Source organism: Abramis brama (genome assembly GCF_963993115.1).
Source record: "Abramis brama genome assembly, chromosome: 21".
NCBI classification, from domain to species: Eukaryota; Metazoa; Chordata; class Actinopteri; order Cypriniformes; family Leuciscidae; genus Abramis; species Abramis brama.
Genome location: NC_139983.1, coordinates 27,869,419 through 27,894,615, shown reverse-complemented (window position 1 = coordinate 27,894,615; position 25,197 = coordinate 27,869,419). Strand labels below are relative to the sequence as shown.

Below are 25,197 nucleotides of genomic sequence, written 5' to 3'. Positions count from 1 at the left end.
CCCTTTTTTGTCATATTCACTTACCGTTTGTCTGTGTAGTATGTTAGCTTGCTAGCTTGGCTACTGTATTTGTAAGGAAAAAAAAAAATCATGATTAGGTTGTTTTGCATATACTGCTGTCATGTGTTTTTTTATTTTTTTATTTTTAGTCCATATTTTATACATTTTACTGAGGCTTACATGCCAAACAAAACCAAAATTCATTGACACCCTAAAGAGAACATCCTATCTTCAAAAAAGGTAACTAGTCATATTTTTGTAAGAGTACCCATAATTAAATAAAATTTCTCTGTACTTTTTATACCCCTGCTGTACAGCATCATTTCTGTCTTCATGCACTGTGTAATAATACAATCATTGTTTATTGTTTGTTGTGCACAAATCACTGGCAGAGTATAAAAAAACAATAATAAAAATCTCATAAATGAAACTGAACAGCAGTCACTAATATGTGAAATCATGAAATAACCTGGTTTGGTTACATACAAACTGCATGCATGTTGAGTCTTCATTGTAAACATAGTTTGAATGAGCAGGAATCAGAGAGCACTTCCACGTCTGTTGTTTCAGTTCAAGTCGCTCACTCAAACTGGTATTAGCTGTGGTCACTTCCATCTTAAAAATGTAAACACTGCACCAAACACTCATCACCTTTATTTAAGTCAGCGGTTTGTGCAAACAAAAGATCCATGATTTCTGGAAGCAACCATCACTTCTTCCTCAACTATTTTCCCAGGATGTGATATTACAGTGGGAAGCTGTCCATATTAAAATGGTCTGTTTGGGGTTGGCTGAACCTTCACACCCGAGAACCTTCTTGTGCTTGTTAAATGTCTGTGTGCTCCATGCCATTAAAAAAAAGCTGAGCAGGTGACAAAGAAAAGGCTTCATTGCTTTTCTTTTCTTAAAGGTTCACCCCAAAATGAAAATTCTGTCATCATTTACTCACTCTCATGATGTTCTAAACCTGTAAGTCTCTCATTCTGTTGCAGAACACAGAATTTCATGCCGTTCTTTTCCATCTTCGGAATACAAAGTAAAATCTTTTAGATGAAATCTGAGAGCTTTCTGTCCCTCCACTGACAGCTACGCAACTACCACTTTGACTCTTCAAAAAGTTCATAAAGAGATCGTAAAACTGGTCCATATGAATTAAGTGGTTTAGTCCAAATTTTCTGAAGAGCTCGGAAGAAAAATGGAAGCTCAAGCATGTTCGGTTTAGCTTCTGTTTATGTTCGATGATCATTGTTTAAATGTTTCATTTTTGGGTGAACTAACCCTTTAAGCTCCAATAAATCTCTAAAAGCATTGCCACATTAGTCCATGAAACGTATAGCCTACTCCAAGACTTCTGAAGCCTTACAACGACCATTTTAATCATATTTACTGATACATTTTCCCTCCCTATCTCTCAAATCACAATAATTAAGCATACATTTGCATCAAGGTGCAGATTGGCAAACAAATGCCATTGGTTCTCAAGCCTCGTAACTAAATCTGACACGCAAAGTTGACATGAGATTGAGATTTTCAGTGACTAACGACTTCAGTTAGAGCATTATTGTAAATTGACTACTTTTACAGACCTTTGACCACTTTTAAAGCCCCTTGTCACTGTTAATTTTCACTGTATGGGACATCTGTACAGGTATGGAATAGTATTAGGGTGAGTAAATGATGACAGAATTTAAATTTAAACTATTGAAGACAATGAAGGCCTTTTCCTGTCACGCTAGCAGTCTAACTATCTCTGGGGGCTTCATTTATAAAACGTGCGTACAAACAGATTTGATCTTAGAATGTGCGTATGCTAAAATCCACGCCAACATTCATATTTATAAAAACAGTCTTTGACATAGAAAAGCGCTTAGCGCTATGTCAGGGTCTAAACAGATGTACGCTCTTTTCCTTGTGGCAGAGAGTCGGAGAACTGCAGGTATTTGGAATTTTAAGCAATTTTTGCTGCTCGCCATTCTCAAGTAAGCGTTTACAGGGCTGAGATCTGAAACCATTCAGTTGCGCACAATTTCAAGATCATTTGCGATTCATAGATTTCAAATCTGGAAGAGAGACGTGCACACGTTTTTTGTGTGTACGTTCTTTCTCTGAATCGCATGTACGCATATTTAAGAAATGACCGTAAGATCAAATGTAGGACAGTTTCTACGCAACATTTTATAAATGAGACCCAGGAACTGAAACCTATGAGGTATAAAAGCAGAAATGGCTTTAGTCTTGGACACAACGTTTAACCGCTACATGCAAATGTAGCTAAAGGGACTAGGAACAGTACATTAAAATAGTACATTTTTATATCATCGGATACTGAAACCTCAAACGTCAACCACAGGTGAATATCAAGGTACTGTAGCAATCCCTGAGAATTACACCACATAACAGTAGAATGTTAGCTTACCAAAACCATGAAATATTGCAATATGACACTAAAACAGCAGGCTAATGTTTTAACCAATGTAAAACAACTGTATGTTGACTGCATGTGACTATACATCTAGGATGCTTCCATATGCTTGTCCACCGAAGAGCCTGTAACTAAACTGTATGATGTCTATTGTACAGAGAAAAAAGTTCAAACTTCAGTCTTGATCTGCTGCAAGAGTGTCACCACTGACGTGCCTGTAACATTATCATGGGTGACTGCCATCTCAGTGGTGTGCGTGCTGAACCTTCCATGACTTTTTGAGCAGCAGCAGAAGACCCGAGTACAAGCATCCTGAGCCTTCTGGATGCCCTTTTGTGCATTTTCACTGATAAAACAGTAGAGCGCTGGGTCCGCCACGCAGTTAAAGCTAGTAAGCAACAGAGAGAAATGGTAGTAATTGAAAATGTTCTCAATGAAAGCGCAGTCCCGCTCAAATACAGTGCGCACCAGCAGGAAGACGTGGTACGGCGAGAAGCACACCAGGAAGATGACAATGGTGCTGGTCACCAGGTACTTGATGCGCATTTTCTGGGCGGTCTGCGTGCCTGCACTCTTGCCCACTGCTCGGAGGACTCGAAAGTACGACACTGAGAGGATTCCTAAAGGGAACAGGAAGCCTATGTAAAAACGGTAGTAGTTTATTGGGTACTCCCATGTCTTCATGGGATAGTGCTCAAAGCACACAGATTGGTTATGTTTGTCCTTGCTGAGCTCCTTATGCCGGAAAAACACCACTCCTACGGCAAGCTCTTTGAGCCAGACCACCGTACTGACCAGTGCTGCAGCTCGTACCGTCCTGAAAGTGGAGAAGCGGAAGGGGTAGACCACTGCAAGGTAGCGGTCAATGGAGATACAACACAGAAAACCAATGCTGACATAGATGTTCTCGTAGAGCAGGAAACCACACAGCTGACAGAGCCACTCCGAGCCGCTCCAGTCGTCCCCCTGGAAAATATACTGGAGCCAGAGGGGCAAGGAGGCCAGGTACAGCAGATCCGATATGGTCAGGTTTAACAAGTAGACCCCCAGCTCATTTCGGGCTTTTAGTTGCAGCCAGGCATGGTAGAGCGAGTAAGCATTGGCGGGAAGACCCACTAGCAGGACTAGGATGTACGCAACTGAAAACAGGTACTGGTGAATCTCGTGGCTTATAGTGCAGTTGATTTGCTCCTCAGACATGTTCATCTTTCCAACCTCATGTTTCTCAATAAGTGTAGGACATTCGTAACCAACAGAGGTCTCCGAATAACATTCCATCAATTCTAAAGGAAGCAAACAAAATATTGTCAAATGATTAGTATGTCCAAATACCACCACCGGATTCATAAAACCTGGACTACAGCTTTCAGAGATTTTGATGTATGCATCGGACACCATGGGAAAGGAGTCGTAATGTTCGTAAACAGCAGAAAACTGTGACATAGCTTAAGTTGTTGCATTACAAAGCCAACACGGCAGATTTAGTACGTCCGGTTTGTATTCCCTTGCAAAGTATACTTTGAGTTCCCTTTATTAAGTATACTTAAGTAAAGTCCAAGTATATTTTGAAGTATACTTTGTTTACCAATATCAATGTAGTAGTAGTATACTTGTACTGTGAGTGTACTATTTCAATACTACTTGGGACTAAATTGGCCCACTTTTTAGTGTATAAAAGTATACTTTTTAAGTGTAACAGTAGTACCAAACTTTGAGTACACAACAAGTTTACAACTACGTTTTTTGCAACTAGAAGGTTGAGATGTTAAACAAATGCAGTACATACTCTGACAGTACTAGATTTGAAATGCACTGTGGGTCTTTCACATACATTTGTGTTTCCGTCTTAATCCATTTATGATAGTGTGATGCATCACAATGTATTGAATCGTGGCTCAAGTACTAAAGTAACCAGGGTGATGCTAACTTCCGGGTTGGTCTAGAAAATTACATTTTCCTTCAGCTCTCTATATGAAAGTTACCATAAAACTACAACACATTATTATTTTTTGGTCAATTTCAGCTAAAGAAGCACATTTTCTGACCATTGTTGTAAGATTTGATTGCTTGCAGTACTTGACATACTTGTCAAAATGATTTGGGTTTCTTGTGAAGTTGTTCTTCTGCATGCTTAGAAAATAGCAGCTATCTTGATAACATCCTCAGGCTGCTATTTTCTGAATGGCAAATGGTTTGTGTGTGGGCTGCGTCCTTCAGACTCTGAACTATTTTAAACATTCAGAAAGAGATATTAACTTGAAGGAAGTGTTAAAAAGTGCTCTTACTAAACTATTGAATTCAGAAAGAATTCAACTGCACAATGTCTTTTGCACTTGGCTTCGATGTCAGCATAGGTATTTTCTTCATTTATCAGTGTGAAATGATCTGATGTATTCAATCCCAATTCACATTATGGATTTGAGTAAGATACATTGGCCTTTTCAAACTGACCGAGACCTGTTACACAGAATGTCGAGCTGATGAAAGGATATCTGATATATTGGGAGTGAGGCCTTGGCTGTGACTTCGGTGGAACACAACATATAACAGACAAATGAACCAGCGTGAACAACACGTTTCATCACCAATCTATTAAATGCTTAAGAATGTTTCCCTGCATCTGAGTCATACACAACACCGAATACAACATTATTACCCAGAACAGTGTCTCAATATGGGAAAGCTTTTATTAGCAGAATTGTTTTTCTGTTCTTGGAGGTTACTTCGGATTTTGTATTTGATATATTGAGCCAGCTTCAACATCAACCTAAGGGACTTAGAGATTTGACATTTGACAAGTAGGTCTTGCCCAGTGAATGCACCATTACATTCCTCTGTTCAATTTCAATGAAGTCATATATATGATAATAACAGAAACAAGCATTTCATTTTTCAGTATAAAATAGCAGTACAAGAGAGGCAACGTGTTACAATGGGTGTGTTCTTAGGTACAACACCGTGGTTCAGTAGTCCAATAAATGCATTATTCATCATCACTAATTAGAGCAGACATTTTTCAGCCAAGCTGTAGAAGTTGCTGTGCAACATAGAAACAGAATTCAATTAAAGTCTGGTCACAGATGTGCATCTATCTCCAGTGGTTTCAAACATGACATCCAATTAGAATTCAAAGTCAATTACCCATTTTAGGTAACACTTTATTTTGATGGTCCCCTTTAGACATTATTTTGACTATAAGTAACATTGAAGCTACATGTCAACTAACTCTCGCCTGCTAAATATCTGCTATATTATGATGGTCCCCAAACAGAAATTGGACTGACGATGAGAAACTTTGCAATGTCAACTTACTAACCCTAACAGTCTACTAACACTCTACTAATACTCTAATGAGAGTTAGTTTGTCAACGGAATGTCTAAAGGGGACCATCAAAATAAAGTGTAATCATATTTTATTAATAAATCCATACAGGGGACTCCAGGACTAGCTGCCACATGAGGAAGTTCTTTGAATCAAAAATCCAATTGCACTAATGTGGTTTTGCATTATTATTATTTTTTAAACAGCTAATAATTATTTTAAATTAGAATTTAATTTTTTTAAATTGTGCCTTCCAAACTAAAATCCCCAAATCAGCAGCCATCCAGTAGGCCTATGTTTGTAAGATGATGTACATTTTCTGCCATTTAATTATGAAAATGAGAACGTTTAGCCTAATTAAGGGTAATTATTAGGGACAGGCTGTCTAACATAAACTCAAATAACCTTATTCCTGCTCAGACTCGGGGAACCGTGTGCTTGAACATCTCTATGCTGACATGCTTTGGACATTAAATATTTAACCTAAAGCCATGTAATCCCACCGGTAGCATTAATGTCCAAGGTCTGACATAGCCTATAAAACGTCTGCAGAAACAACTGCAATATATTTGGTAGGCTACATGTAATAATCGAGTTTATTGTTAATGTATTAAGCTATTGCTGTTTGCGCCGTCCTATTGCACCACTTGGAGTAGCCTAACTGGCTTTTTCACATTATAAAATTTCACATTTCAAAGTACTGCTTCAACAAAAGAAAAAACAAACATAAAAAAGGCATTTATTCACAATTATCTTACCATTCTCCTCCTCACAATTGCATAGTAATGTAGCCTAATTTTTATTTATTTTTTTGACTAGTTTTGCATTTGTGCGGAATAAAACATTTTGACTTGAACCCTTACACGGGTTAAACTTCATGTTAATTTCTCATTCGTAGCACCGCGTTATAGGCAAATGTGTTTGAATAATTTCACAGACCTGTTGGTCAGAGATGCAATTTGCGATTGTCGCAACGTAGCCTAGCCTACTTGCGAAACGATCAGGCTGATAGGCTAAATTATATATAATTTTCAATTATTGTAAAAAAGGCGTTACACAGCTTGTGGAAAGCTGTGAAATATAAAGCAGCAGCATTTATTTGACTAGCCTACACGATAAGTCGCATGATATTCTCAAGCAGATATACCACAATGAATCTTATTGTTAGGCTATAACTTTATCTTTTATATATTTTTTGTATTTTTCACCTTTTACTTGTATGGTACCAAAAAGCTCAGTTTTAGCCTACTACAACAATTACCATAGTAGCCTATATAGTATTTTTTTTCTTAGTGTAAGAAAAAGATAATCAGATAATCAAAGTGTATTACCTTCAGATTGCCGCTTTTAATTCCACGCCTGTCATTCGAGCCATTTCCAAGTGTGATGAAAATCATATCCTCACGTTCAACAGCTCCTCAGACTCTGTGATAGACAGGAGTCTATTTTTTGTCGCTTACTCGCAGAAGTGAACATTTTTGCAGAGATAAGATCACGCGCGTGTTCCAGGGTTATTGCGTCTGAAAAGATAAAAATACACAAATTGCGTCAACTGTTTTACGCGATGTTCCGCGCAATTACTCACTCAACACTCAAGGGTCTTCCACAGAAACAGGACGTGTCTCATATCTTGAACCTGCCTACACGGAATGCGTGTTTAGGTCATTACAGATGCGTTCCGAACAGTCTGTGTCAGAACTGACATAAAACGCAGCTATAGGGTGAATGCAGGTAAAGTTGGCCCTATAAGTTTGATATACTGTGCTCAGTGGGTTTACACTTTAAGTGCATGACAATTGTCTTTAATTAAAGAGACACTATTTCTTTAAATGATGAAATAGTTTTCTTGTAAGGTGTTTAAATATTAAATAAAGTGGGCCAGTGGGATTCAGGTAAAGTGGGCGAACTTTCAGCTTCAGTAATTATAGGCTACTCAAATTCATTAAATGAATTGACATTCACTGGCTATTTAGTAGTTGACATGTATAATCTACTTTTTTTCCTTCTTTTTTTTTTTTTTTTTTTTTTTTTAGAAATAAGTGTGCTATTAGGAAATTCAAGTCAGAGACTGAAGAAAGAAAAAGAGCAGAACATAAAACAAGGCATTAAGTTAAATCTGTGGAGTGAAGAAAGGATGAGAAAAGCACAATGTAGATGCAGAATATAAAGCTTTTTTTTAAAAATAAAATATAAGTTGTTTTAAAGTGTTTAGAGAAAACCGTCAGGAAAAAGAAGTTTTACAATATGGTTACCATTTTAAAAATTCCTCTTATTAAATTTGTGTTAGCCTATTTGCTGTTGCTTATGTTATAGTCCCATTTTTTATGTTGTAGAGTTCATTTTCATCCATATTCTGATTTTCAGATTTCATCAAATGCCAACACTACATGTTCCGTCAGTCGTTTTGAAATTTACACATGTATTAACTGAAATCTAAGGTTCCCTCAATGGTATTGTTCACAATGGCAAAGGAAAAGATCTTAAATGCGTTGGTTCATTCCTTGAATACACACACTTTGGTGTCCTACAGTATATAGCCAGTGGTGGAAATGGCTTAGATTCACTGAGGGGAACCCCATAGTTGGGGACATATTTTATATTTTTTAAACCATTATGTAGAAATCCCCTCTATATTTATGTATAGTGTTTGGAGGTTATTACATGGATAAAAGATGGAAATCCTCTTCATTTTGAAATTGAACTTCAATGTACTCCGGAAGTGAATTTCAACAATTTTTGTAAAAAACATTTTTTAACAATTATTATACTAGCATGAAAAATGTAAACTTTTTTTGTTAAAAAACAACATTTAACTAGCATGAAAAATAGCAAGTTTTAAACACAGCAATTAAAATGTCAATATTCTGATTTTGTAATCCACATTGCAGTAAAAAAATTATAATTACAAACTAATTTTTACTGAAAAAAAATTGCTGTGTCCCACATTTTGCGTGCAATCCTGTTACTGTATGATTTCCTCAGTTGCAAAAAAATAATTTACCATCCCTTATTGGCAACGAAGTTTGGACACTCTTTATGGCAGGATAAAACAATTCTCAAATTGTAACTGTATTCATCAACTTTCAACTCTTATATCGAAGTTATTGAGAAAAGATCAAACCAATTAATATATTATTAATATTAACAAACTTCAGAGATTGTTTTTTTAAAAAAAGCTTTATTACAAAGAGTTTAGGTTTTGGACAACAGCTTTCTCTAAACAGGTTTCTATCATTCACAATAAATTTTACATTAAGTGTAAAAGGTTGTTAGGGTATCTACTCACACCATATCTTACAGTTAAAGATCTATGTTCATGTGCAGTAGTGTATAAAACAGTTGTATATCTAAAATCATTTAACCAGTAGTCATGCACACTCAAACAGGAGACTCTCCTTATATTTACACATCCAGTGTGAATGCTTGCTCCAAATATATTTCTATGAAGATCCACCATCTCCTTTGTTGACCAGCTCTTGCCACAGCAGACCATGAGAAGTTGGAGATGGTGAAATGAGATGGCAGAAAAGCACCACTGACAGGGAACAAAGAACACTAGATTGGTGACGTGATTGAAGGATCCCAGGAATCCATGGGCTTTTTCACCTGCGTCCTTCACTTAAGAAAATTTTTACAATCAGACTAGTCCATTCTTCCAGTATACAACATCATCAGACTTAACCATCAACCACGCAAAAAAAAATCTTGGAAAATTAGGCATACACGCACATTAAAACAACCAAACAAACAAGTGTCATTTAATTGTCTCAAAGACATTAATAAATAAACCAATTAAAGAACTTCTAGTCATTAGAACAGATGTGCAGTGTTATAAAATGAGTGTGTTGGAAAAACCAAACAGAGCCTCAGATTCTCTTTAGTACAACCCTAAATGCTTGCGTGAAACAGGGCAATGTGTCCAGTACTCTAGATTCCAACTTAAAACCCATTCCCTAAACAGTGTTCCACCTTAGGTGCTTTCTTTGTCCAATTGACTTCTCCTGTCTGTCTCTCTCTTTCTGGCTCTGTGTTGTCCTCTTGCCTCTGAACAGAGTCTGAGCCAAACCCAGGTCCTACAGCAAATACATGGTCACCCACAAGAAGCAGAAAAGAGCAGATTGTTTGGTCTGTCAGCAGGGAGCGAGTGAGAGAGAGGCCGCTTCCCATAATGGGTCCCTGTGAGGCTGTCTTGGTGATGGACCTGCAACTGTCCTGCGCCTCCTAAAGATGGATGCAGTCGCTACTCAGTAATTAAGCTGGGAGTGGCTCCGAGCACACAGCCCAACGTTTGTTTTCCACATTCAGAATAGAACGTGAACTGGCCTGCCTTGGAGCTGCGGAAATCAAAGGCGTTTGATTTGATACGAAGGGGAAAAATACATTCAAGTGCCCCATACATTCGTTTCCAGGTCAGTGTGAACGTGTGCAAGAACCTCAAATGCACCTGGTGCCTTTGAAGCACCTGGAGAAATGGAGAATGGAGGGACGTGACCAGCCTCCCAGATTCACTGGAGCTGCCTGAGGCTTTTCTTTGTTTACAGTGCAGTTTCATACGTCAAACATGTTTCTTCACCAAGTCCGAGGTTCTACACACAGCCATACTCATACCACACAGTCTGAGGGTCATTGTTGGGGTCAGGAGAAGCAGGTTTGCTGTTGGGCTCCTCCTTGGCGGCGCAGCTCAAGTCCGCAGTGTCTGTTTTCTTCAGTAGAGGCGACTCTGCCTGCCTTTGTTCCTGGGGTTCCTCTTCCAAATCCTTCAGCCTCAATGCTGATACAGCTCGCACCGGAGTCACCATGGCCACCTCACCACGGTGGGGCGCTGCCCGGGTTTGAGCAGGTCCAGAACGGACCGCTCCAGCCCGGCTACTAGCACTCCCAACGTGTTCCCGTTCAGCCTGCAGCGATGTAGAAGAAGAGTGCATTGGGGGCGGACAAGCCAGGGACAACTCATCTCTCGGTGGAGCAAGAGATAGGCGACGGGGGTCGACGGACAGGTGCCCTGGGTCTCCAGGTAGAGGCGAGGATCCAGCCAGCCTGGCGGACATGGGTCTTTCTCTGGCGACTGCACCAGACCTCCTCAACACCACGTCGTTTTGGCTGGGAGAACTGGTCTCGGTGCGGTAGCTGTCTGGTCCGTTGGAGCGGAGGAGGTCTGCTGAGGCCAGGCTGAACGTTCGGCTCAGGCTGGTGCGAGGATTGGACTGCTGCAGAGGTGAGGGCCGCAGTCCTGCTCCTCGGTTGGGAAGGGTTTGCGACTGAGATGGAGGTGTGGAGGTTTCTGTGAGACGAATGCTTGGTTTGACACTGTGTCCAGGTTTAGTGGACCGACCATCTAGTTCTGGTGGAGTATTCTTGATAGTTGGAGTGACATAATTGGTGGGAGTTTTAGCGCCTTCTCGCAGAGGGACAGGTCGAGTAGATCTGGTGAAGAAATCAGTCACCAGATCCTCTCGACTTCCTGTCTGCACCTAAAAAAAAGACACATAATCATCAATTAAATTAAACTAAATCATCATAAAGCTTTTTGCACAAAAAAAAAAAAGCTTTGTATCCCATTGTGCTCTAAATTTTCAAGATTACAATGGTAATTACATGCAGGGTTCCCAGAGCTTTTAGATGCCAAGGAAACACCCTCTTGTAAGGGAGCCCTTACTACAATAGAAAGGCAGCTATTATGTTTCCATGTATATTTTCATTTGTATAAGAACAATATTGACTACAATATTTATGCTTCTTTATTCATTGTTGTACTAAAGCAAATTATTAAAATGTTAGGGAAATCTACAAAAAAATGAGTTTAATTAAAATATTACTATTAAAATATTTATTATTAAAAATAATACAAAAATACTTTATGATGAAACAATGTTAGATATATATCTATATAAACATAAAAAACAGATTTAGTTTTTACTCTCTCTGTTGAAGGGCTCAACAAGGGTTAACTGAATACATTAATTGCTAATTTAATAAAATGACTAATTAATCTCATGATTTTTGACAAAAACAATAATTGTGTGCACAACAATAAAAAGGTGTTAAAAATATTTAACTAATTTAAATAACACTTAATCCCGGGGCTGCCAACTTCAATGTTCAGCTTAGAGACTTGGTTCCATATCATAAGTAACCTGCTGTCTTGTCGTCAGCTTATTGTCTGTCCTCTTTGTGGTTTTTTCACAGTGTGAGAAAATGGACTTGTGGCATGAGGGTGTGAGAACAGCGTGTGAGTCTCAAGCTGAATGCGCGAGAGTTGACAGCCCTGTTGCATCCTAAATTATAAAATTCAACGACTCTAAGAAATAAAAAAATTTGGGGGGAGGGGGACCCCATAACTGGAAATCATCGTTTTAAAATTATTTTAATTGTTTATGACCATGGGAATCCTGTTGCATGCATTTCTCAAAATTTGCATGCAGAAAACATATTATATTCCTTTATGATAACAGATATGTATATCCAATATGAATATTATGGCCAGCAGAGGTGGACAGTAACAAAGTACATTTACTTGAGTACTGTACTTAAGTACACTTTTTGAGTATCTGTACTTTACTTTACTAAACTTTTTACTTTAACTTTACTACATTTGAAAGATAAATATCGTACTTTTTACTCCACTACAATTCTGTCAAGGTCCTTGAGTAGAAAGTAACATCAGTCAGGGCATGATTTTGGTTGCAGGGGTTGCATTTTGGTTGGAAATGAAAGTCGGGTTGACGTCAGAACCCTGCATCTGATTGACATCAGAACCTGACGTCAGATTGACGTTGGATATTGTTTGAAAATAAAAGTCGGGTTGACGTCAGAACCCGACTGATGTTGGTTTCTGACGTCAACCCGATTTTCATTTTCAACCACAATACAACGTCTGTCCAACGTTGGAGATCAACGTCAATCTGACATTGGATTCTGACATAAACCTGATTTCATTTTCAACGTTGGGTTTGGTTTTCTAAATGCGAATTTTGTCACTTTTTTGGAGCACCCTTGCTTATAGATAACAGTAAAGCTAACATATTCATACTAAAAGCCAAAAAACTTTAAATAGGGCAATATTTGAGGGAACAGCCATTTGGGTGTCCGAAACCATTGTGGACGTTATTGAGTGCACTTATTCAATCTCACATTCAATCCCACTACTGGAACTGTGTTCTAGAAATAAATTTGATATTGATATGAGGTTAGGTATGCAGGCATAGATTCAGAGGCATACGGTAGCCTACTTACATACAACAATGCAACAAAACAATGCATTGACATTTACTTTTTACTTTTGATAATTAAGTACTTTTAAAATCAAGTACTTCTGTACTTTTACTTAAGTAAAAATAGGTCTTTACAACTTTTACTTGTAACGGAGTAATATTTGACCAGTAGTATCTATACTTTCACTCAAGTAAGGAAGTTGTGTACTTCGTCCACCTCTGATGGCCAGTAGCTAAAATGGTTAAGATCCATCACGGTCAACATCTCTATTATAAACATCTCACACAACACTCAAAATACATTATCTTAATCCGCAATTAGCAAGCAACAATCCATAGTGCAGATCAAATATCAGGCTTAATTTAATTAGAAGCATAAATGTCTCTACTGACCAATTGACCATGACTTACATTTAAAAAGATCCCTTTTGCCATTCTCACTGCATAAATATACACCCACAACTTTCACCACGATGTATGATTCACTACATATTTTAAAATCGCCTACAAACAACTGCTAATTATTCTGATGTATGTGTCATTATTTCCCCAAAGGGATCATCTTATACCTGGGTTAAAAAGTCAAACCAAACAAATAAATCTACTAAGAGGTGTTAAAACAACTTACAGTGGGTGGGGACAGGGCATTGCTCTCCTGCAAGAACTGCTCCAGGGTAACCATCTCGCTGCCAGGAGAGGACGGGCGCCGAGAAGTGGGCCGCTGGGAAGAGCGTGAAGCAGGAGTGGCTTCACAGGGAAGGGTGGAGCTACGAGGAATCAGAGACAACTGACTGAGACGTGAACCCTCATGACCCAGTCCAACGACATCATCGCTTGACAGACTGGCAGATCGACCCTGAAGACAGTCCAGAGAACCTGGAGAAAGACAGGAAATTAAAAGATGAGCTGTACAATTTAAGAGTGTGAGAGGTCGTAAAAATGTGCACATTAAAAGGTAGCTATAATGTGGGTCTGTGTGTGTCAATAACACTATTCACACAGTAAGTATAATTATAGTTTCAGCATTTACACGGACTAGCCTGAGTTTTTATTGCGCAATCTGAATCAGGAGACAAAAATCAGGGTGATGAAGAGTGATGCATGGATGACGTCAGAACCCAGAAGACTAAATCGGCAGTGGTTCTTCGAGATTTTTTTTTTTATAATGGGGTTTTTCAATTTAGGAGTTAAGTCATATCTGTGGTAAACATAACTTGACGATACTTTGAGTGTGTGAGGTTTACGTTGTAGAGCAAAATGTCACACCTCAAACTGTCTCATCTAGTTACTTATTAGAAATGTTATCGGAAATAAAACTTTCAATATAAATAACATCAAAGTGTTTTATTAAATCATAAACGCTATTCAGTCCATTCTGCAGTATATTTTAACCAAAGACAATAGAAGTAATTATGAAATTACACAAATATTAATTGGGTCAAAAAGTACTTTAAAAGCTATTGCATTTAATATTAAGTATGGTAAAGTGTACTTTTTCACAAGGGTAATGATGCTTGCTTTATCAAATACCACAAATGAAATAAATCACCAAAAAAAGCACTAAAACACATTGAAAAGCTTCCCTGACCAACTCACTTTCGAGTTCATAAAAAAACACATGGCGCTAATAGGCTAGCGCTGATCATTAGGAAGTCTTATCTCATCAATAATGGGAAAAAAATTCAAGATACTTTATTATCAAAAGCACATCATCATTTTTATCTTCTCTTAGCAAGCACCACAAACTACTTTGCCACATCACAGTGATTGCGAGTCTCCAAATGAATACACTGGGTAGCACTTTATTTTAAAGTCCTCTTCCCCATGTACATACTATGTACTTATTATAGTAATTAAAATACTATGTACTAACCCTGAACCTACCCTTAAAACCCAACCTTAACCCATGTAGTTACCTCATATTACCCAGTACTTTCTTAGGGAAGTAAACTAAATACACGTACTGTAAAATAAAGAGCAACCGTACACTGTGTAAATAAACCATTATAATAGTTCTCTGAAATAACTGGACATTTGACTAAATAGCAAAATGACTGGTCCATAGCTTATTCTGGTCACAAACACACAGGCTGACTGACATGTAAATAGACAAAACTGTTAAATCTGTTTTTAAGTGCCATTTAGTGATGGGTTAATCTGAAATACACACTGGAGTTTGGGGTAAACACAATGTTTTTTGAAAGAAGTCTCTTATGCACACCAGGACTGTATTTATTTGATAAAAAACTGTTTTTCTAATTTAATTTTAAAATGTAATTTATTCCTATGATGGCAAAGCTGTATTTTCAGCATCATTACTCCAGTCTTTAGTGTCACATGATCCTTCAGAAATCATTCTAATTTGCTGATTTGATGCTCAAGAAACAATGTTTATTATTAAACAATTATTAATGTTGAAAACAGCTGTGCTACTTAATATTCTTGTGGAAATAGTGCTTTTTTCAGGATTCGTTGATAAATAAAAAGCTAAAAACAGCATTTATTTGAAAAATATATATTTTTTAGCATCCTATCTGAATGAAAGTATTCATTTCTTAAAAAAAAAAAAAAAAATCTTACTGACCCCAAACTTTTGAATGCTAGTGTATTATACCACAATAATACACCAATATAAAAATAAGGATTATAAAAAAATTATACATTTAATTAATACTCAATGAAATAACCATTTGATTAACTTAAATAATTGAATTGTTTATTTATAATTAAATAATGCTTTCTCGACAACAGAGCTGCCTCTGCAAATTAATAATGTCTGGGAGCCATGCTAATGTTCTTTGTTTCAACCTGAGAAACAATTACGGTCTCAATAGTTCTTGAAATTGAGAGTGTGTGGGGGTGGCATTTCCCATAGCAGCTAATGAAGTGACTGTGCATGCATATGTAACAGACGGCACACACACACACACACACACACACACACACACACACACACCTTTGGAACTGATGGGGGAATTGCTGCTGGAGGTGTTGCGGCTGAATTCGGCAGAACTGGGCCGGTGGCCTGTGGGGGGGGGGGCACACATCACATACTGAATAAGTGCAGGAAGTAAACAGGCTGTAAAAGGCAACATGTATTGATTAATTCTCGTACCTATGTTTCCATGGACACCGCTGCCAAAGCCAGCATCTGGGGAATGATGGCGCAAGTCTTCCTCTGAGACCAACCCTAAAAGTAAGAGAGTGTAGCCCAACAATGTGGCAGTGAAAATATCAGTATATGCAGTATATGTATCAGTATAATTTCTTCCCACATAATGTAGTTCTGCTTTTAAAGATGCTCTTCTAAGAACAGTGTCATTATTTTTACATGATAGGCTTCCGGCTACTGCAGTCTTCCTGTGTGCGTTTGTATGAACATGACTGCTTGTTTACGCAGTGCAGTGGATATCTGAGAAAGCTTCAAGCGCTTAAAAATAAACATTGGTTTAGAGTGAACGCTTCGCTATTACGCTGACAGTGAATTGATGAAATGAGCTTCAGGCTTTTTGGCTGGGAGGTGAGAGTCACTGAGAGGGTCAGTGGTGTTTAAAGATGAAGCCCCCATGTGTACATCGTGGCACATCACACAATGTAAACTAGCTAATGGCTAAATAAACTAATGCGGTATGAAAAACAACAAACTCTCTTAACGGAAACTTCAACAACTGAACTTAAATATGGAAGAAAATTGAGAAGCTGACAGAGTAGGTAGGGCCATTAACCGTGAACACCCATCAGTAATTTAGCCTGGAAATCAGTTTAAAAATGAAGGTATCGTGACGCCAACTTTAAGCTCTATCCATGGTGTGCTACTGGTTACCACAGAAAATTATTTCCACTCACCCTTCAAATTGAAAAATTAATGAAGCATGTTTAAAGTAATACAAACAATTACTAAAGCAGACATTCATTCACCTAGAAAAGTAGTTTCATTTCAAAAGGATGATTTACCGTAGACTTAAAGAAAAAAATATTTTTTTTACTGAGGAAGCCAAAGTACTTTAACAAAAATAATAAGCTTCACTTTTTAAACTCTTGGTGTATACTGTACACTACCATTCTTTTCTTTTTTAAAGAAATTAATAGTATTGTTCAACAAGGATCAGCATTTAAATTGATCAAAAGTGACAGTAAATGTATTAATAATGTTACAAAAGGTATGATATTTCTGTCATGACAACTCTGACAACTCAACAATGTTGATATATTTGATTGATTAAATCAGCCTTAGTGAGCATAAGAAACTTTCAAAAACATTAACAGCCCTAAGCTTTTGAACATAACTGCATGTACTGTATATATTTCCTTAAATGTATTAGAGTAATTGAATTGTATTGTAAATGTAGTGTATATTTTATAAATCATCCTTTTGAAATTAGACTCTTTTCATATTACAAACAACAGATACTGAGAGCTTAAAGGATCCGTTCACCCAAAAACGAAAATTCTGTCATTGTTTATTCTCCCTCACATCATTCCAGACCTGTATGACTTTCTTTATTTTGCTGAACATAAAAGATATTTAGAAAAATGTCTCTGTGTTTTTGACCATACAATTAAAAGTAATTACTCAAAGTATATTTGGAGTCAAATATTGTTGTGGAATCCATTGACATTCATCGTATAGGCAAAAACAGAAAAAAAGTCATGTAGATTTGAAATGACAAGTAAATAATGACAGAATATTAATCTTTAATTGATTTTTCCCCTTTGTGTTTAACCCAAAATATTCCTTTAATAGTGAAATCTAAAAGCACCCAAAATTATGCTATAATATAAATACAATACAAACCAATCAATCAGTGTCTCTAAGAATGAGTAAATTACACCAGACATGACAGAATGAACATGGTCTGTCATTTGATGCACAAGGCCACTGTAAATTAGGGTTACCCTTTGGCCTGCGTCCCGGCCGCAAGCTAGAAGAGGACGTGAAGCCTGGTGCATTGTGGGAGTTGCGGCTCAGTGGAGTTGAACAGGTGGCTCCTGGCTCCCTGCACCTCAATCGGACCAGTTCCTCGTACCCGTTCATGCCCTCAATACTGCTCCCTACTGAGTGATAGCCCTCTCTGCCTCTGGACCCACCACTGTCATTCAACACTTCAAAAGAAATCAAGAGAAAAGGTCAGTATCTGTGACGTATCCAGAGCATGTGCAGTGCAAGCGCTGCTGCTGGGCTCCAGTGACGCTGCAGGAAGCTGTGTAGGAGGTGTCGAGGGCAAAAGCACAAGCATGTGTTAGTAAAACTGTGTAAAAATGTGTTAGTTAAAGGAATGTTCCGGGTTCAAAACAAGTTAAGATCTCTATCAGTAGCATCTGTGAAAGATTCCAAAAGTTACTGGACTTGGCTTTACATGATCATGTAATAGTTGAAAGAATCTACTATATCTTGGTAAGTCTTGTGGCTACACAGTACAGTCAGAAATGCACATTTAAACTTGCATTCTGGTGCAATGTCTTGACCCACAGACTTCCAAGCTAAGTGGATTACTGTAAACATCATTTTTGTTTGCTTTTACATATTGACGAACAAGTCAAAATAAATCAATTTTTTTTGATATATTGACAGCATGCCACTGTTGCCACAGATGCTGTGGATAGATTTGTTTGGGATTTATATTTAACCCAAAATTCCTTTAAGCTTCACTGCTGTGTCCAAACTAAAACACCAGCTGGAAAACTCTGGTGCTCCATGAGATTATATTAGAGCCATTCTGCAAATGATCCCTTACATGGTTTTTAAAAAGAGGAGAAATTAGTTTCATTACTGCCTAGAACATTATAACAGAAGTTCTACATATTGGCTTTTAATGGCTTTAAATGACAAATGCAAAGAGGAAATGTTGCAAGCAAGATTCAGAGTGCATGTGCTAAGCGATAATTTAAAAGTTCTAGGTAATTCTGCATAATGTTTTTGGCCTTTTTACTACTTTAAATGACATAAATGAGATGGGAAATGTTGCAAGCTAGACTCAAACATGCATTGTCTATATGAGCGCCATGGCTCAATTGTGTCAAAGTGCATGTGCTAAGCACTAAGCTACAGACCCAAGTAATTCTAGATACATTTTTTGCCTTTTTTACCACTTTTAATGTCAAAAATGAGATTTGAAATATTGCAAGCCAGACTCAAACGTGCATTGTGTGTATGAGCGGCATGGCTCAGTGTAAGAGTGCATGTGCCAACTGATAACTACGGCTGTGAATATTTTCTACATCATTTTTTGTCCTTTATTGCGATGACTAGAATGAGATCAGAAATGTCGCAAGCCAGACTCAAACATGCATTGTCTATTTGAGCACCATGGGTCAATGCGTCTGAGTGCATGTGCTAACTTGCAAGACTATGTAAATGTAGATAATTTCTTGGTTTGTTTGTTTTTCACAACATATAATGATGGGAGATGCACAGAAGCAGACACAGAAAGCATCCGTTTTACACCTCAAAATTATCACAGGATGTTGTCTGAGTTTAGTTTTTCCTGTTGTATGATAACATAACTTCACACATATAATCACACTGCCTTCAGACTTTCTTATTTGCTTAATACAAACCATGCAACATGTAAATCTAATTATTTTATTCTTATTGAAGCTGTTGTACAATTAAGATACCTCTTGCTGTCCTAAGAATGGTGGTTATGGGACATACCGACACATCCCCAACCCCAAGAATGGCTTTTATAAGTGATGTGCACTGAAAAGTCTAATGTAAAAATCAATGCATCAGGTCTATCTGATTTGTATGTGAACCCTCCACACATAAATGGGACAGTCGCATGCACATGTACATGACCTACAGTGGACGTACAAAAAAAAGGGTGACAAACTTGGACACTGGTTGCTGGATATAATCTAAATATTGCAGGCCATTCTTGAGCTAAATTTAAGCAATGCAAGTTCTCATGCCACACATCAAAGCACACAGCATATATCCTCCATTCAGCTAGGAGTATCTGATGTGGTTGTTGCCTCCGTCTACCTTCCAACCTCTCTCTGTATGCATGCACTTAATTTGATTACTATTGATTTGCAACTGTGGTCACCTAACCCACATTATTCAGTGCTAGCCATATCAAACACACATCTCTCACGGCAAGCGCAAAGCTGCATTTCACTCCATTTAATTCACATTACTTACTGCAGGGTGGCATTCAGAGTCCCGCAGCCCGGTCCCAGAGCCCCCCAGAGCATTTAAATGAGGTGTGGTTAAGGTGTGTGTTGTGCGTATTCATGTGTGTTTCATTGTCTTGATTGAGTACTGTGAGCTTGTGATGGTGAGGGTGACAGGAACATTTAAAAATGCTTATTTATTTAGAGTTTAGCTCATAGTGTGCATTGGCTGGTTTTAGTGCCTAATAAGTGTAGCTTGACGCTTTTTTTAAAAAAGAAAAGAAAAAATTGTGGATAATGGTAGATGGAAAGAGTAATGATGGTGACTGATGATGATAGAAAGGATGAAGAGTTAGAAATGGCCGATATGCGAAAAAGGCTCGCAGGGGGGGCAGGGGATGATGTTATCAGATGAGGACCAGAAGCGTAGGCGTCTGGTAATGGATTGTCGAGATGGCGGCATCCCCGGAACGCGCATTTTCTCCTGGCTCTTGCTCCTGAGAAAGCGGAAATGCTTCGCTGCTGGAGGGGCTGGAGTGTGTGAGGGTTAATGCACAGACAGATACATAGACAGGGAGAGAGAGAGGGGTCAGTGGAAGAGAAGAAATGATTCAGAGATTGAAAAATAGCTACATCTATGATTCATGAAGAATGAAGCCCCAAGGTTTCCTTTGAAGATTATTTTGGCCATGCAATAATATAGCATGAAACTTGGGAAAGTATTATTACTTGGAAAGCTGAGAAATGATAGACTGAAATTGGAAATTTACATCAAGATTAGTTCATTGAGTGGACGTCAAGAAGAAAGAGGTTGTATAATACCAATAACCCAGAAAAAAGTCGCATGGCGCCCCCTAGTGGAAAATACAGATAGCACACTATATGCTAGTTTACTGCAACTAAAATGCATTTGAATGAAAGTGTCCCAACTTTTTTTTCGTACCAATTTGAGCTTTTAGTGCAGACCTGAGTATGTTTAGTTTAGTTTTCTGAACTCGTATGGGCATCAAGACCCCCAAATCTCTTGAAAAGGAGCATCAGGAGTATGATTCATATAGACTCTAGTGTTATTATTTTATGATTAATATGGAAGCAATTTTCTAATTTGTAATCACTTTCACCATTGATGCTGCCACTTATATTGTATAATTTAAGTCCAAGTAAAAAAAATTGTGCTGGGCAACGATTAATCGCATCCAAAATAAAGGTTTGTGTTTACATAATATATGTATAATAATGTGTGTGTGTGTGTGTGTGTGTGTGTACAAAATACATATACATACACACACATAATTTATATTATACATAAATGTAAATATAAATATATATATATATATACATATATACATGCATGTTTGTATATTTACTTACAGAATAATTATACACAGTACACACAGATATAGTATGTAAACACAAACTTTTATTTAGGACGCGATTAATTGTTGCCCAGCTCTAAAAGAATTGCTTATGTATTGTCTTGCAAAACGGTTTGATTTTCTTTCTTCTGTGGAACATAAAAGAAGATATTTTGAAGAATGTTGGTACCAAACAGCATGTTTTGGTTACCACTGTCTTCCATTGTATGGACATCTCTCAAAATACCATCTCTTGTGTTCCACAGAAGAAAGTCATATAGGTTTGGAACAAAATGAGGGTGAGTAAATGATGACAGAATTTTCATTTTTGGGTGCACTGTACCTTTAAATAATAGTGGGAAAAGTAGAAGAATCAAACTCTGATTTATATGAATAGTTCAGATGCAAAAGCCTCTAAGTGCCATCTGAAATTTTCTTCTAGAATGATCATTTTTATAAAGCTTGTTTATTTTAGGTTAAGTAATTTCACTTAAATGACAATTAATAGGTCATTTGCATTGCCATTTAAGTGAAATTATTGAACTTAAATATACGAGCCTGATAAAAATGATCATTCTAGAAGAAAATTTCAGATGGCACTTAGAGGCTTTTGCATCTGAACTCTTCATATATTGATCCAAACCATTGTATGAGTTGACGTGTGGAGCTTAGTTCAGCTCTGTGACAGCAGAACTCACCTCGGCCGTTAAGGGCAGGTGAGAGGGTGGGAGACTGTATATGATTCTCCTCTAAGGAGTGACCGTTCATGGAGTCCAGACTGAGACGTGACTGTCTGGGGGGCAGTGGTGGAGGGGGAAGGGGTGGCATGCTCTCAGGACAGTCTATGCATGTGGGGATCTCCGGAAGAGGGATGTCTGGAACGCTTCGGATCCTCTCACGTGGACCGTCAGCCCGTTCTCGTGAACTTTCTTTCTTAGGTTTCATGAATTTTGCTATTGCTTTGGCTCCAGCCCAGTGACGGCTCCTGTGTTATGAAAAAACAAACAAACTTGTATTTAAGGTTCATAGTATAAAGAACTTGATATAAATGAACTTGATAAATTGCCCTAAGAGTAAAGTATTCAGTCTTAATCAGTTGGACTCACTTTTTAGGAGTCGGGTCATAGAACTTATACTGGTCCATGATCTTCTCCTCCAATTTCTCCTTCTGTCGTCGTAACGAATTCAGCTTATCACTGCAAGAGGAAACCATGACTATTAAGAAAATGGCATTAAGCCATATAGGTTTCTTGACTAAAATCAATGTTTCACATTATTTTAAGTACCCCAAATAATAAATATATTTGTTTGAAGTCACAGGAATAGCAACATTAGATTATCACAAAGGAAAAAAAATGAATGCAGGGACTTGGTTCTATGCATTGGTTGTTGACCGGATGGAGGCAGACATGAATGCGACCTTGCAGTTGATCATAAGAAAGAGGCGGAGTTTAAGCACAATAAATGATTGGAGAGTCACAAGAGAGTAGCTTGTCATTTCCAATTATGACATTTTGATTATAAATACAAGGTTAATTTTTTCTAACATATACATAGTTGAATCGTTCTCAATAAAATCATTACATGCATTTAGAAAAAGAATTTTCAACAAGTATGACATAGAAATCAGCACAATGAGCTATTTAAATCAACTAATGTTTTGTAATTTCTGTTTTATAGCTTTAACAATGCAAAATCATAGTCATTTCTAGTACCCAGGATGGGAATCATTGATATATGATGGGAAGATGATATATGGCATACTGCTCACATGTATTGCTTCTGTTCTTCATGGTAAAGTTCTTTGCTCTCCATGGTTCTCTCCAGTAGGGTCTGGTTTTGTTGGCTAAGCATCTGGATCTGACTGAGAAGATGATGGTTTTCCTCCTCCAGGTTTCCCTTCAAACGGGTTAGCAGCTAAATTAAGAGAAAGAAAGATACATTAGCGCTGGAAGCTAAAAGTAATCAATTTCAAGCCTAGGAATCAATTTCTGGCCCGGCTTGTGATGGTACAGTACAGTCTTGGGCTCTCTGCAGAAGCTGCATGTAAAGACGCTTCAGTTCTTTCATCCTGTAAGATCTCAAATGCTAACCTCACAATGGTTGTCCAGTTTGGTCATTGAGATGTCCAGGCCCTGATGCTGTTCCTTCAGTTGGTCATAACGAGCCTGCCAGCGGTTCAGTTCCAGCTGAGACTCATTCAGAGAAGTCTTTAGTTCTTTGGTCTGCAGTTGCAGGCTTTCATACTTCTGCCTCAGCTGTGTGTGATTCTGTGACATTCTGCAGGGACATAAACAGAGGCTTAGTTGGTATTATTTGATATGCTTTATATAATATTGTATATATTATAATGCATTTTAAAATATTATATTTTATACACATTATAATATATATTAATAATAAATAATAAAGGTCGCTGGGATATTGTGCATGCATACATTCAAGTTGTTACTACTGTTGAATTACTGAAGTCTATTCCAGCCAGCAGAGGGCAGTAAATATTTACAATGAATTAACTCAGCCTGTTGCATGTTTTTAACTGAAAGCTTCCTACTGAGTGCATTTTGTTGTTAAAAAGTCTCTCTAACCTGTCTACTTCTTCCCTTAAACTGCGGTTCTCCCCCAGGATAAGAGTGTTCTTGTGAATTTCTTCTCCCAGACTCTCTCTGTCCCTGTGTTGTGACGCTTCCAGCGCCTCCATAGCGTCCTTCTGCTTCAGGAGAACCATATACCTGTTCAACACAAACATACAAACAGTGATTTTAAATAAACAATTTCTCTAATACACATTCAAGTCATATGATTCTGGAGTATAAGGAAGTAGATTCTGATTAACACTAATGTAGAACAGGTTTTCCCCATGGGTCTTAGTTAAGGGAGATGCTATATTTATTATTTGATGTCAATAAAAATAAGTTTGTCCAACAGTACAGTCTTTTTAATGTGTTTGTAGTGTTGTGTTCCTTTATAGCATTCATTTAGCCTACAAAACAAAGAAATGTCTTTCTAAATCAATTCCAGTGGACTAAAAACACGTCTGATTGTTAATACTTTTAACACTTAGACATAACCTAGGAGGACCATAGGACAGCATGACCTTCTGAAGAGACTGTACGTCTATCACAGACTCATTTTCATTTGTGTCAAACTGAAGACAGGGTCTAATCTGACAAAGGTCCACAAGGTTAGGGTTAGAGGCTCACAAAGCTATGAGGTTGTAATGGAAACTGTTCAATTAAAAATGTATTTTTTTATACATGCATTAATATTTTGTAATACATTTAAAATTAATTAATTTTTAAATAAATAAAAAATAAGGAAATCAAATTTTTTTTAATGCATGTACACATAAAACCCAACACTGATAAAAAACAAACAAAAAAAAACATGTATTTTAACTGTGCACACTCAAGAAGACATACATTTATTATTATTATTATTATTATTATTATTATTATTATTATTATTACAACAACTATTATTATTATTATACTTTGCTGAACTTTTAATAAGCAGTGCTTGTAAGTGGCTTGGACTTTTTCATACTCAGTCATGAAGAAATATATTTTGGAGAAATAATGTTTTAATTATTTGTGGAGATATTAATTGAAAGTTTAGCATGACTTAAAATCCTAGGTGGTATTTAAAGTAAATAATTAAAGTCACAGGGGTTCAGCTGACAAAAATAATGCTTGCCAGTGTTGGGGGTAGTAACGCATTACAAGTAACGCAAGTTACATAAACAGATTACCTTGTTCAAGTAACTAGTAA

General features: G+C 37.4%; 2 protein-coding genes across 3 annotated transcripts in view; both read right to left on the bottom strand.

The window, feature by feature from the left end:
- Positions 1-153: 153 nt before the first annotated feature.
- Positions 154-7,215, bottom strand: gpr68 (G protein-coupled receptor 68). Its single transcript, XM_084097056.1, has 2 exons — positions 7,076-7,215; positions 154-3,705 (listed from the first exon to the last, which is right to left on the bottom strand). The coding sequence occupies exon 2, from the start codon at positions 3,698-3,700 to the stop codon at positions 2,591-2,593; it is 1,110 nt and encodes a 369-aa protein (XP_083953182.1). The 5' UTR covers positions 3,701-3,705; positions 7,076-7,215; the 3' UTR covers positions 154-2,590.
- A 1,697-nt stretch (positions 7,216-8,912) lies between these two features.
- ccdc88c (coiled-coil domain containing 88C) overlaps positions 8,913-25,197 on the bottom strand; it is a 58,300-nt gene continuing 42,015 nt past the window's right edge. The window contains exons 21-30 of one of the 2 annotated variants that reach the window (XM_084097044.1): positions 24,015-24,158; positions 23,520-23,706; positions 23,198-23,343; positions 22,533-22,622; positions 22,125-22,411; positions 17,852-18,058; positions 16,071-16,145; positions 15,912-15,980; positions 13,584-13,831; positions 8,913-11,215 (exon numbers count right to left, since the gene is read on the bottom strand). In XM_084097044.1, the coding sequence (XP_083953170.1) occupies positions 10,331-11,215; positions 13,584-13,831; positions 15,912-15,980; positions 16,071-16,145; positions 17,852-18,058; positions 22,125-22,411; positions 22,533-22,622; positions 23,198-23,343; positions 23,520-23,706; positions 24,015-24,158 (2,338 nt within the window). In that variant the 3' untranslated portion in view covers positions 8,913-10,330. Of the gene's footprint in view, positions 11,216-13,583; positions 13,832-15,911; positions 15,981-16,070; positions 16,146-17,851; positions 18,059-18,520; positions 20,603-22,124; positions 22,412-22,532; positions 22,623-23,197; positions 23,344-23,519; positions 23,707-24,014; positions 24,159-25,197 lie in introns of those variants that run through there. The other variant, XM_084097045.1, reaches the window with a different exon arrangement.